Consider the following 14,744-nt stretch of genomic DNA (forward strand, 5'->3'; position numbering starts at 1 on the left):
ACAAGTTTGTCGCCCTGTCAATTAGTCGTGACGTCAATTTATAGCAGAATCAATTCTTCGAACTGTTGATTCTTCACTGTCCATGTCCCAAATGGGAGCGAGCTTGTATGCAGGTATTTTGTCTCATACGTGAAATAAGAAACATGAACAAAAGTGTACACACAGTTTAATAAAAATAATTATTTTTTGTCATTGCGGGGAAAGGTCATCGAAGTTAAAATTTCAATTGATATTAATATATTATTATTGTAATTAACATATAAATTATATTTAAAAATTTAACTGCATATAAAAATTATATTTGAAAATTCAGTTATTTAAAATTTGAAATGTTAAATAATTGATTTTTGGTGAGATAAAACTTTAATAAAATGTGGAAAAATTTTGGTTTGTATGATATTCCCCAAATTACAGTGGAGCCTCTTTAACTGTAAATTCCTATCTGCCCCATGGGCTCGAGAGTTTCTCCTCCCACTTTCAAGAGTCACCAACATTTACCACTACAGTATCTCCATAAGTATCACCACAGAGAGCAATAGTCCTACAAACATTACAAATATTCAGTCACCACACATCACTCACTTCACTTCTGAGATATAGATGGCAGCACTGAAAAATCATACACAACACTAGATACGCACTCAGACTGTTAGGTACACGCACTTACACTTCCAGCACAACTCACTAGGTAGTAAATTACCTATGGCAATAGACCTGAGTTGTGCTCGGTTTGAAAAAAAAAATAAAAAAGTATCCCCATAAGAACCTGAAATATTTAATTAATTAATAATTCAATTAAAGTGATATTGAATTTTCACCATATAAGCCGCACTTCCCGCTCCCTGTCAGGATTTCCATTTCTCGCAGCGAAAGATGTTGGGGAGCACACCAAGATGATAAATTGGGATTAAGTAAATTTTGAAATTGTAATTTTCACCATATAAGCCACACTTCCACTTTCAGTTGGGATTTATATTTCTTGCAGCGAAGGGAGTTGGGCTCAGATCAAGGGTAGAAATGTACAGTGCTTATGAATGACGATTCGATGAAGCTTTCATAATGCCCACAAGATTAGAGATATAAAATTCTCGAGAATAATTTTTCGGAGAACATTCTCATCGAGGCGAATATTTGAGAATATTCCCTGCTAAGACTACTATTATAAATAACTTCAGAATATTCTTATAAGTTCTTGATGAGAATATTCTCTTATTTATAATATAGTTACATATAATATCCTTGAGAATATTCTCTGGAAGGACTACTTTCATAAATTACTGGGGAATATTCTTATAGAAAATAATAAGAATTATTCTGAAGTTATTAATAATAGTCCTTCCAGAGTACTGAAATCTTTCCAGAGAGTATTATCAAGAATATATGTAATAACATATATTCTTGATAATACTCTCTGGAAAGATTTCGGTAACTGAAGAATATTCTCATTGAGGAGAATATTCTCTGGATGGACTATTATTAATAACTTCAGAATAATTCTTATTATTTTCTATAAGAATATTCCGAATTAAGAATATTATTTTTGTATAATAATAATTATTTTTGATAAGAATATTCTCTAGTAATTTATAATAATAGTTCTTGAGAATATTCTCCGAAGAATGTCCTTGTCTCTCTTCCCATCAAGAAGATGGGTATATTGAAGTTTTTAGACCACAATATTAAAGTTTGAAAGCAAGAAAATTAATTAAACCAACAAGGCTGATTTGCACAACTTTTAAAGAAATGTGAGTGATACAGAATTTAAGTGTATTTGCATTGAAGAAAACAACAGTTCTGTATCTTCTTCGAATGAAGATTATATAATAATTGCTTTCTTTATCAATCAAATTTGATTTAATATTTTTTTTGTTGTAAACTTATTTCTGAAAATTCATCTAATTTAAATTTTTTTTTTGTTTTAATTTAATGGTTTCTAAAATCTTTTATAACCAAACTTTTAAAACCTCTCATCATGCCCTGGAGAATATTCTGAGAATATTTTCAAACTAAAACTTGTCATTGGGTAGTGATTATACCAAAAATTGTTTTGTTGTAAATGTTTCAGGCAATGAAAACTGATTAATGTTTCACAATATAAACAAAATTAGTAAAAAAATTTAAATTATTTACAAGAAAAATTAATATTCTCGATTATTCACCAATTTTTACATCCAAGAGAATATTCTCGTTGTCTGAGAATATTTTCCAGAGAATATTCTCACCTCACATCTCTACACAGGATGAGCACCAACAAAGGCCATATAATCGCCAATAAGAAAGATGACTATGGGTCAGTCGCATAGATATAATACAACCATTAATCTTATGTCTATGGTCAGTCGCATATATTTGGCCAGCTTGTTTGAATATTTTCACATAGTTTTCATTAGCATCTAAGTTTTTGGTACAAGGTTGGTGTACTTTATCTACATTTTTCTGTTGGCAAAAACATGGAATATTGAAAAACCGAACATGGAAATGATATGTTGGTTTGTGTGTGTGTGTTTAAAAGTTTTCCCCCTATAATTCATGTTCCGAAATTAGAAAAACTTTTAATGCAATTGAATGAATTAGCCTATAATTAATATTCTTTATTTGAGTTTATTGTTGTATCATAAAATAGAGATACAGATTATATGGATGACAAAAAATAATGTACTTTTTAAATTAAATTGTTTGAATTCAATTTAAATTTGCAATAAATTTAAATCTTCTATATATCGTTAAAAAACAATTATGATAGTTTAAAATAGCATCCCTTATTATTCTATTAATCATCAGACTTTTTATTGTGGTACTCATGTTAGATAGGTGTTTAAATAAAATGTTACTCAAAGGCACTGAAAATAAAGGTTTAGATATTATGGAGTGCTTATATGTACAATATGAATTTAAAATTATCCTGATAAATGTAGGCTATAATCAGAGGCGGATTTATAGCTTTCCCACCTGTAGGCTATTCAAACCTTACCTCCCTTCTCCCTTTCTAATTCATGTTCTTGAGCACCAATTACTCAATTTTGGTCACGCCCTTTCACTTGTACTTGTCATCTTCGGATAAAGCTCTCATACCTCCTCCCCACACGGGAAATATTCCTGAGTACAATCCTATATTGTCTTTTAATGTTAATTCACTTGTGTTGTAAGAAGAAATTTTTACTAATCGTTGATGGCAGCTGTATGAGTGTCATGTACATGAAGTTACATACAATGGGCTAATTAAAAGTCTGATTTCATTCTTTTTACTTGAGAGTTGTTACTTTAGAGTTGAAAAAAAAACCCCCCATCAAAAATCGACTGACATTTGCAGTGGTGTCAGAGACAGGGATGCTGTGGGTGCCCACAGTACTTTATGGAATGGGTATGAGCACCCAGAGAAATGATTCAGAAATCAAAATTTCCTACTTAAAAGATCAAGATAAGAACCCACAAGTTCCAAACACTTCCGGCACCCTTGGCCAGTCAAAGGCACCAACATGAAGGAAACATTGAGGGGGGGGGGGGGCTGAAAATTGCCATTCATTCCGCATATAAGGGACTCAAACCCGTACTAAGGAGGCGGAATGATACATCGCATTGTATATTCATGCGTTATTGGAGTGGGCAGCTCAAATGGCATCAGCCCCCAGGTTCTGGTACCTATGGTCGGAGCGTTGGAATATTATTTTGGTATAATAATACAAAGTGATTTGAAATTTACATTGCGTTGCAAAAAAATAATTAAAAAAAAAAAAAAAGACTTTTCACAGCTGTTATACATAAAACTTAGATACATTGTCGATAAAAAATTCCTCAAAGATATATGCTCTGCATGGATATATTCAGTAGTGAATTACAGAAATTGTGCTGGGAGGGGTCAAAATTTATTACCTCAATGTGCGCCCCCAATGCCCCTCACGGCAAGAAATGGAAATCACGACAGAAAGCGGGAAACGCGGTGGAAACTAAATTTTCGAAATTTATTTGATCCCAATTTATTATCTTGGTGTGCTCCAATGGCCCTCATTGCGAGAAATGGAAATCCAGACAGAAATGTGGCCTATAAATGGTGAAAATTAAAATTAAATTTATTGAATCACAATTTATTATCTTGGTGCACATTCTATGCCCCTTGATGACTTCATGAATACTTTACTTCATTTGTTAAAAATTAAAATAGAGATGGGAAGGGGGAACATTTCCAATAAATGAGAAAAAAAAATTAGTTCCATTTTTTACACCTAAAGCAACTACTATATTTATAAGATCACAACAAACATTTAAATTTTAAAGCAATTCAAATTTGTTACGACGAAATGAGCCTGCGATTGTACCATGACAAATTTATACTGCAACGAGTTTGTAGCATGAGGAATTGACGCTGTGACAAATTGAACGCAACGAATTGTCAAGTGACAAATTGACCTAAACCCGTTTTGACTATATAACATAACTCAACTTGTTACTCTTAGATAATAATGAGTCTTTTGTATTGCTATACACATGAAACAATGCCAAAATAAACAAACAGCAAAACTGAATTTGTAAAACTTAGAATTACTTGAACAGTGCAGTTTCACAGGCGGCAGATGTAATTCTTTTGCAATATCAGTGTTCTTTATCTTCAAAGCTTCATTCACCTACATAAAAGATTATAACTATATTATATGAATGTACATACAAGAGAAATACAGCAAAACCTATTCAAAATTGACTGTTTATGAAACAGAAACCTCTTCTGAACAGAATAGACAAATAGTTTAGTCCACGGTAAGTACTTTTTCAGTTATAGGAAACATTTTCAGATCACTGCTTCATGTCAAAATGAGGGCTATATTTATTATGTTTTTTGAAGGGGAAACTTGTTAAAACACAAAGAACTTTTGGACAGGTGCAAGTGTTTTATCCCTTCAGAAGGATATTGAGTTGTCTTTGTCGCTTTCGTGTCAGGAAACACACCTACTTAGAAATTGGTAATGAGAGGGTTTTCTTATCTATTGAAACTGAATTGGAGTGTGAAGAGCTGATTAATTAAAAGATAGTATGGAAGAGCATCTTAACATTTTATTCAGAGTAAAAATTTGTCAGAATCTCTTATGTTTCCATGGATCAGGTTTGATCCGATGCTTGTAGTGACGACATAAAACGTAATGAAAACTTAACGATTTAATATACGAAAGAAACATAACGAGGAGGATGACACGTGTATACAAATCGGTGGTATAATTCCAACTGGCATTTTTCTTTTTTTTTACAATCACCAGGAGCGTGAGGAGGGCGCGCCATCTATACAGATAAGAACGCACTACAGCACTCCCCCTCCAGTCGAAGACGAAACATTTAAGAGAAGACAATTTGAATAATAATCATACAAATAATAGAAAAAATTGCAATATATATATATATACACCATACATAATTACGAATCATATAGCTAATTTCGAAGGGTCAATACGAAATCGCACTCTTCGGCCAGACCTGGAAATGTACTGATTTTTGAACGTGTCACATAAATTATTATTTAACATAAAACATGGCTTAAGGCGATCTATGGATACATTTTTATGATTGCCATTAATGTTCAACATAAAATACTTATCAGTTCTTGAAATAACTTCAAATGGTCCGGTGTATGGTTGTTGTAGAGGTTTGCGTACACAGTCTTGTCGAACGAATACTGATGGAGAAGTTAGCAAGTCTGTCGAGACGAAGGGCTTAGACGAATTGTGATGAGAGGTTGGTACTGGTCTCACACGGGAGAAATGGTCTCTCAGTCTCTGCAAGAAGTCATATCGAGGTAGGACGTCTCGCTCATTCGAGTGCCGAAAGAGTTCACCGGGAAGGCGTAGGGCTGTGCCGTATACCAACTCAGCGGTTGATACTTGGAGGTCTTCTTTGATGCTGGAACGTAACCCCAACAGGACTGTAGGTAGAACCTCTGTCCAGTGCTCGTTACCTTTGAGGACACACATCAGAGAGGCTTTGAGATCGCGGTGGAATCTCTCAACCTGGCCGTTACACTTTGGATTGTAGGCAGTGGTGCGGGATTTTTCGATGCCGCACAGCCGTGCAAGAGAGCGAAATAGATCACTCTCAAACTGACGACCTTGATCTGTGGTCAACTTTTCAGGAACGCCAAACCGACACACCCAGGTAGAAAAGAATGTCTCAGCTGTAGTTTCAGCGGTTTGGTTAGACATTGGTACCGCTTCGGGCCACCGTGTGTACCGATCAACGCACGTCAAGAGATACGTGTATCCTTTAGAGGGAGGCAAGGGTCCGACAATGTCCAGATGAACGTGTGCAAAACGAGAATCAGGAACCTGGAAAGAGCCTAAAGGAGACTTGGTATGTTTGATAACCTTCGACTTCTGGCAAGCGATGCAAGTACGACACCAATCTTTGCAGTCTCTCGCAATCGATTTCCAAATAAATCGTTTGCGTACCATACCTAGAGTGGCTTTTATCCCAGGATGGGACAGATTATGCACAGAGTCGAACGCTAGACGTCGCATTGAAACGGGTACATACGGGCGTATATCGTCAGTAGACACATCGCAGCAGATATTAACACCGGAGATATCGAAGCATTTTAGCTGAAGCCCAGTTTCACTTTGAAGCAAGGTATGCAATTCATCATCATCTGCCTGCGCCCGTGCCAATTCTGCATAATCGATTGTACAAGGAGTGTGGATTTCACAAATTCTTGAGAAAGCATCAGCTATGACGTTACTATCCCCAGGCAAATATCGTAAATCTGTCGAAAACTGACTAATATATTCAAGATGTCTAAGTTGCCGGGGAGAACATTTATCGTTACGTTGTTTGAAGGCATACGTGAGAGGACGATGATCACTGAAAATTATGAAGTTGCGTCCCTCCAAAATGTGCTTGAAATGCTTAACAGCCGAATATATTGCTAAGAGCTCTCTGTCATATGTACTGTACTTTTTTTCAGTCGAACTGAGCTTGCGTGAAAAAAATGACAATGGTTGGGTTTTGTTTCCTATTTGCTGTTGAAGGACTGCACCCAATGAAGTGTCGGAAGCATCAGCAGTCAAAAACAATTTTGCATTCGGAACAGGATGGGCGAGAAGTGCAGCGTTGGCAATTGATTGCTTGCATGACAAAAAAGCAGACTTGGCCTCCTCAGACCAAACTATTTCAGTTTTATCTTTTTTTATCTTGCTTTTTGCTAATTCATGCAAAGGAGCTTGCACCCTGGCGGCATCTTTAAGGAATCTGTGATAGAAATTTACAATTGCCAAAAAACGCTTCAATTCAGTCACTGTTGATGGCAATGGATAATCGAGCAATGTTTGTACTCGATCTGGTAAAGGTGCAATCCCATCGGGAGAAACAAGAAAACCCAGAAAATTAATTTGACGTTGACCGAATACACATTTAGATGGATTGATCACGATACCATAGTCATTTAGTCTTTGAAAAACACGTTTTAAGTCAGCTTCATGAGATTTTTCGTCAATGGAAGCGATTAACAAATCATCGAGATATGCGTAACAACAATCTAAGTCACGAAATGCTTCGTCAATAAAACGCTGAAACGTTTGAGCTGCATTTTTCAGGCCGAAGCACATATAAACATATTCGTATAGCCCAATGGGCGTAATTATGGCGGTTTTGGGAATGTCTTTAGGATTGATTGGTATTTGGTGATATGCTTTTATTAAATCGATTTTTGAAAAAATCTTTTTACCACTCAAGTTGATGGAAAAATCCTGTATATTTGGAAGCGGGTATCTATCTGGGATGGTTATTGCATTGAGTCCGCGGAAGTCCCCACAAATTCTCCATTCGTTGCTTTTTTTGGGTACAAGATGGATGGGACTCGACCAAGGGCTTTTTGAGGGCCGAATTATACCTTGTTGCAACAGTTCATTGAATTGTTTTTTAACAGCTGCAAGTTTTTCAGAAGACAATCTTCTAGCTTTTGCGAAAACCGGTGGTCCCGTAGTCTCGATGAAGTGCATGACAGAGTGTTTCTTTGGAACTGCATTTAGAACTGAGCTGGTAAGCTGAGGAAATTTGGCTAATATGCGGTGGTATGGAGAATCACCAGAGATCGGCGTTAAACCAAAAGAGCCGTTTTGGGATTCTAAACCATTCACTGATAGCGATGTTTCATTATCGATCAAACGAGAATTTTTAACATCTATAAGCAAACCAAATCTTTCCAAAAAGTCGGCTCCAATAATGGGATGTGAAACATCTGCCACAGTGAAAACGAAAGGAAAGTCCCTCCTTAGTCCAAGATTCAGAACTAGATTTTTGTTGCCAAACGTTTGGATTTCGGATCCATTTGCAGCATACAGTGAGAGTTTGTGAGGTTTTGTCAAGTTAGTCAGGCGTTTCGGAAAACAACTGATTGATGCGCCAGTGTCAATTAGAAATCGGAAACCCGTATTAACGTCGATGACAAATAGGCGACTATGGAGAAGGCTTTCGTCAGCTGTCGCCGAAACAGACGAGCCCACTAGTTTTCCTGAAACTGACATGGAGGAATACATTTATGAGCTTTTTCTCCAAACTGCTCATGGTACCAGCAAAGCCTTCCGTTTTTCAAAGCATCGCCGAATTTATTTCGGCTACGAGATTGAGATCGTTTGCGATAACCGCGAGATGGTCTAGGAGATCGCGAAAGCCTTTCAAATGATTGCCGTAGCGAAGCAATTTCGTTTTTCAAATCATCAAACTCTGAAGTGTGAGACACAGCTGAAGTATTAGATGACACATTAGAAACCTCACATATTTTGTCGGCTATTTTCGCTAACCCAATTAACGGTTCACTAGAAGCTTGTAATATTTGTTGGGAGTGCAAAGGTAATCTCTGCATCCAGAGATTTCTCAAAATGTCACTTTCCATTTTACCCTCAGCTAACGTTTGCATTTCGTGCAAAAGCTGGGACGGGCGTTTGTCGCCTAGTTGAAGCTCCTGGAGTAACATTCGCAATTTGGAAGATTCTGATTGTTGAAACTGCTCCAGCACGCGAGTTTTGAGAGTCTCGTACATGTGCTGTTGGGGAGGATTGCGAACGATATTAGAAACATAGTTCAAAACTTTGCAATCAAGAGCTCCTACAACGGCGTGAAATTTAGTTTCATCGGCGGTTATGCCTGCCGTTTTGAATTGTGACTCAATTTGAAGAAACCAAATCTCTGGATTTGCTTCCCAGAACGGAGGGGCTCGAAAGGCAACACGTGAAACTTCAGCTGATGCAATAGGTTGAGCCATGACAAATGCAAGTATGGAGACCGGCAAATCAAGAGTAGAAAGTTTATTCCTCACCTTGAATTTCCAGGAACGTCTCTATATTGGGTAGAAACGAGTAGACTTGGCTTGAAAAAAAAAAAATATATATATAGTATATCCAAAAGACTAGGAGATTAGACAAGTTTCATCTTTGAAGAGCGTACGAACGGAAAGCACAAGGCGCGAAAACGAAATTTAAACGATGGAGAAATTAACTTCAATGTCCAAAATCAGATGCGTCCTATAGGTCACCAGTGATCCGATGCTTGTAGTGACGACATAAAACGTAATGAAAACTTAACGATTTAATATACGAAAGAAACATAACGAGGAGGATGACACGTGTATACAAATCGGTGGTATAATTCCAACTGGCATTTTTCTTTTTTTTTACAATCACCAGGAGCGTGAGGAGGGCGCGCCATCTATACAGATAAGAACGCACTACAGGTTCATTCACAATGTGCCACGAGAATGGTAGGCGCATATACTGGGACTGATGCCAGCAAATGCACAACCATCAAAATTGCTTAGTTGTGAGTGAGATGTCTTGAATTGGTAGTTTGTGTCACGGGATCCAGTATTTAACTCCTTTATGGTCACAAAGTAAATATTTTGTCCAAACACCAGTGGAATTAATTTAATCCAGTTCTCTGGATTTTTTCCTCTCTTCACTATCGTGATGCTTCATTGAAACCCTATGAATCAGAGTTGTTTTTTTTTCCTTTCCATTTTTCTATACTCATATTAGCGATTTGCTCCATATGTAATGCATCTTTCTACTATATGCATGTAAAAGAAAAAAAGAACATGTAGGGTGAGGGTGATAAGAGAAATCTACTTTATATTCTGTCTACTTATCTATTATACTGTTTTTTCCTTTCCTGTTTATTTTTCTTCTTTTTCTTCTTCCCCTTCTTCATTTTTCTAATATACAGTTAGGTCACGACAAAGTTACTAGATTTATTGCTGATTCATCAAATAGAGATCATCCAAATTTGTTGTCAAAAGCTTGTATGCGAAGGGGTTAAATACAAAACAGAATTTAAAATGACAGGAGAAAAAATTAATTTTAAGTGTTAATGCAGGTAACAAAAATCTTCTGAGGTTTTCAAACTTTGAGCTGCGAATGGGAACTGGTTTCCCATTTGAAATGGAATCCCTCTTTCCCAGGGATATCTAGGAGACAAAAGTTTGATATTTAATATATTTTTTCTATTAGAGTGTGCACAAAAAATGAGAGACAAAACTGTTAAAACAAAAGTCCACCTACAGATTTTCCTTTCACCCATTCAGTGGCCAGAGAACTTGATGCAATAGCTGAACAACATCCAAAGGTTTTGAATCTTGCATCAATAATTTTACCTTCATCATCAACTTCTATCTGTATAACAATAACAAAATATTTTTGAAGAAAAATAAAACAATACTTAATTGGAATATTTCATTTTATTCATTTAAGAATATCATATTTTCTTAAAACTCACCAATGTCAATAAGGAGATTGTACTACAGCAATTCCTTTATTCTATTATTTTTTTATTCCAAAAACTTAAAAAAAAACAAAAACATATTGACTTTAATAGTCAAAACATCGAGCTTATACTACTGGAGAAAGCATCCACCCGCAGCGATATCGATTGCAAGGAAATCATGTGACTCAGAGAAAACACAGTTCCTCTGAGAACCCATCCCATTTGAAATGTACAGTTCAGTCTCTAAATATTGTGTTTTAAAGATTAAAAAAGGATAGAGAACTCATCTAATGATTAAAAAAAGATTTAATTATTTATTTCATTAATACTAGAATCATTCATTAATGTTGGAATAATTTCTTTCCTTAATGCTGGAATAACTTCTTTTGTTAATGCTGAAAATTTCCTGTTATTATTTCTCTCTTTCATTACTTCTGGAATAATTTCTTTTAATTCTGGATTTGTTTCTTTCGTTATTGTGGAAATTATTTCTTTCATTGATGCTGGAATTATCGCTTTCATTAATTATGAAATTATCTTTCATTAATTATGAAATTATCTTCATAATATAATATTTATATAATGAAATGAAATATATAATGAAATATATTTCATTAATACTGAAATTCTCTTTCATTGATTTTGTAATTATCTCATCGATGCTGAAATTATTTCTTTCTCGTTTATTGTTTTAAACTCCTATTCATGCCATTAGAAAATAACAAGGGATTGTGTGTGTTTTCACCAAGTCACATGATCTTCCGGTGAATGATGTTGGTGACACCCTTCTCAACACTGCAGCAGAGACCGCTGACGTCATACTCCCTTCAGTAATATATGAGCTCGATTAGTTAAAAACTCTATACATGGTTTGTTTCCGCTTTCTGAGCATAACAGTTTATCTTTTGAATGGTACATAAAGAAATATAATGCATTTTAGACCAGAGTTAATAATTTTATGAGATACTCCATATAAAAAAATAAAAGCCAGTTTTCACGTGAGCTACTGTGTAACTGTCATACAACAATAACACCTCCAGTGATAACGACAACTAAGCAACAATACGGGTAGCAGGAAGATGAGTCACCCTACATAGGCACACTTCCAAATAAGAATGCCAATAGGTACAGATTTGTTTTCTTTTCACAGCTAATGATGTTGTGCTGCAAGAGCATGAAACCCTACCACTAAGCCCTATACAGGAGGCATAGGAAAGTCCCTTTATCCTGGAATAACTTGTGAACTGTTGATCATAGAAGCATAATTCCAATTGGAAAAAGTATCCAAGCAATGTGTAGATCTTAGATGCATCATTCATATTTAATGGGTTTGTTTATTAAAATTAAAACCAAATAAAAACTTTTTTTTGGTTGCCGTTTTAAAAGACCAAATTATAAAGTTGCTGCCCTGCCTCTCCTGAGGCAGACAAAAAAATCCATGCTTTTAGTGCAATATTGCCGAGATATTTTAATTCAAAAACAACAGTAAATATTATTACTTAAAAACATAGAACTTTCTGGTCTGTCTCAGGAGCGACCAGGCAACAACTTTCCCTAATTAAGGTTTTTTAACCCATGAATGCCAGTTTGTAAGAAAATTTGCCATTCTAAATTTTAAGTTTTTTTTGGTTCCACTCATTTTTTGTTAAAAAAAAAAAAAATCAAAGTAATCGTTAATGGGTTATGACAGGGCGACCAAATAAAAAGTTAGTTTTATTTTAATAAGTATACAACCCCTTGCAATATGAATGGTGTATATCTGAGGTCCAGACATTACTTGGATACTTTTTCCAACTGGAAGTATGCTTCTATTCCAGGACTTGCCTATGCACTCTGTATATACCACATACACAGGTTTTGATTCTGCGATAGAAGATTTTGACTTGGCTCCGCACATGAAGTGCTTTCCTTGTAACACTTGAAAATTTGAATTATTTTTATAATTATTTACAATGTATTTAAATACTTTGAACTATTTTTTTGTTTTTTTCATTTTCAGCATTTTTAATTATCTAGCATTTTGAAATTCTTATTCAATTTAGCATTATATATATATTTCCTCCTCATTTCAATATATTTTTTTGTATGATAAAACTGTATGTGTAGCTGTTTCTCTTTACACGAATTGGTATAGTCCTCCACGTACGAGATGAGACTTGGCTACGTCAAGTTCGATGACCCTTACTTTTTTTCTAGAAGGTGAAGCAGAACGTGTGAAAGCTGAGTTGCTGATGAGAGATTCTTGATATACAATCACTTTACATAAAAGAAAATAATAGAATCTCCCAACTTGACAGAGTAAAAAAAGTCTTATTTTGTGCTTGGAGAGAAATACATGCTTTGTGAGTGTTTTTGCCATGATCAGTGTAAGTGCATTCATGCTGTCTAGGATTGTGTGCATGATAAATAATCCTGTGTAGGGATATTGCTATTTTGCCCAAGAAACTTTCCATAGCGATACTTGAACTAGATTCCACATTCACAACAATAAATCTGTTATAAATGCTAATCTGTTATAGCAATAGCTTTATAGGTGGTGGATGGCAGGAGCGAGACACCTTTTTATAAAAATATATTTTATTTTAAAATGTATATGGCAGGACTATATATAGTACATGAATATAAAAACTTTCCTCTCTCAACAACAAGCGCGGCCATTCATCAGCGGCGTGTTTGAAAACAAACTAACTATGTATCCTTGACGACCTTGATCCTGTGGTCAGCTTTGACCGATTCCCACAGGTAGTCCCCCGCCAGCGATAGCGAGAGAACTACTTGCAGGGCAACCTGAACCTGATCCATCTACCCGAGCGGGTGGTCATGAAAGGTTGGTTATTGTCACTGGCAGGCCGTTGATCTTTTGAAGTTGTTGCTTCCTGATGCTTTGAAGTTGTTGGTGTTGTTGCCTGCTGATCGTTGGAAGGCTTGTGGGCATTGAAGGCCAGGTCATCACAGCAGATGCAAGCCGGTTTGACTCTGTCTATGCTTACAGATACTGGTAGACCTTTTATTAGTATTCGGAAGACCTTTTTCGATCTTGACAGCACCTGGTAAGGTCCCTCATATGGAGGTTCTAAGCCTTTCTTCACTCTGTCTGTGTGGAGGAAAACATGAGCAGGACAGCAGGACAAGTTTTCCATGGCAAACAGTCTGTCTTGGGATTGAATTTTCCATAATGGTCTTTAACTGATCAACGAAGCTTGATGGATCTGGGTGATGACGACTAGGTATGAAAAACTCTCCTGGAAGTCGTATAGGTGCACCATACACCATTTCTGCAGTTGTAGCTTGCAAGTCCTCCTTCCAGGCTGCTCGAAAACCCAATAAAATTGTAGGAAGTACTGTTACCCAGCGGGTAGTTGTATGAGCCTTAATAGCAGACTTAAGGATGGAAGCGTTCTACTTGACCATTTGCTTCTGGATGGTATGATGTGGTCCTCTTGCGGTTGGTTCCCAAGAACTTGGTTAGCGCCGTGAATAAAAAGGACTCAAACTGGACACCTTGATCTGAGGTGATTCTGTTAGGTGAACTGAACCGAGCAACCCATCCAGCATAGAAAACCTTGGCCACAGTGTCACCAGAGCTATCCGGCATAGGGAAGCCTTCAGGCCATTTAGAGAAGTGATCCACACAGGTTAGGCAATATTTGTAGCCTTCTGATGGAGGCAAAGGGCCTACAATATCAATGTGGACATGTTCAAACCTGGCATCAGGTGGTGAAAATTCCCCATGTGGGCTCTTTGTATGCCGACTCACTTTAGACTGACAGTTAATGCATGTACGTGCCCAAGTGGTCACGTCAGCCTTCAGTGCGGGCCACAGGAAACTCTTGAACTAGAACTAGTTAACTGCTCTTGAACTAGTTTCACAGAGGCCTTCACTCCAGGATGTGACAGTCGATGCAAGGCAGAAAAGATGTCCCTACGCATCGAGGATGGAACCAGAGGTCGAATGGGATCTGTAGAGGCGCCACAGTAGAGCTGAAGCTTTGATTCATCAACTAGAAGAGAGTGGATCT

The 14,744-nt window shown here is 36.4% G+C and overlaps 1 protein-coding gene across 1 annotated transcript in view; it reads right to left on the reverse strand.

The window, feature by feature from the left end:
• Nucleotides 1-14,744, reverse strand: part of IscU (Iron-sulfur cluster assembly enzyme) — a 38,132-nt gene that overhangs the window by 14,406 nt on the left and 8,982 nt on the right. Inside the window, exons 3-4 of the mRNA XM_089244319.1 lie at nt 10,524-10,634; nt 4,541-4,619 (exon numbers count right to left, since the gene is read on the reverse strand). Coding sequence (XP_089100445.1) covers nt 4,541-4,619; nt 10,524-10,634 — 190 coding nt within the window. The remainder of the gene's footprint in view (nt 1-4,540; nt 4,620-10,523; nt 10,635-14,744) is intronic.

This window comes from Pholcus phalangioides, unplaced genomic scaffold, assembly GCF_987345545.1.
Source record: "Pholcus phalangioides strain wild (caught in Gottingen) unplaced genomic scaffold, Ppha-v1.0 ptg000015l_1, whole genome shotgun sequence".
NCBI classification, from domain to species: domain Eukaryota; kingdom Metazoa; phylum Arthropoda; class Arachnida; order Araneae; family Pholcidae; genus Pholcus; species Pholcus phalangioides.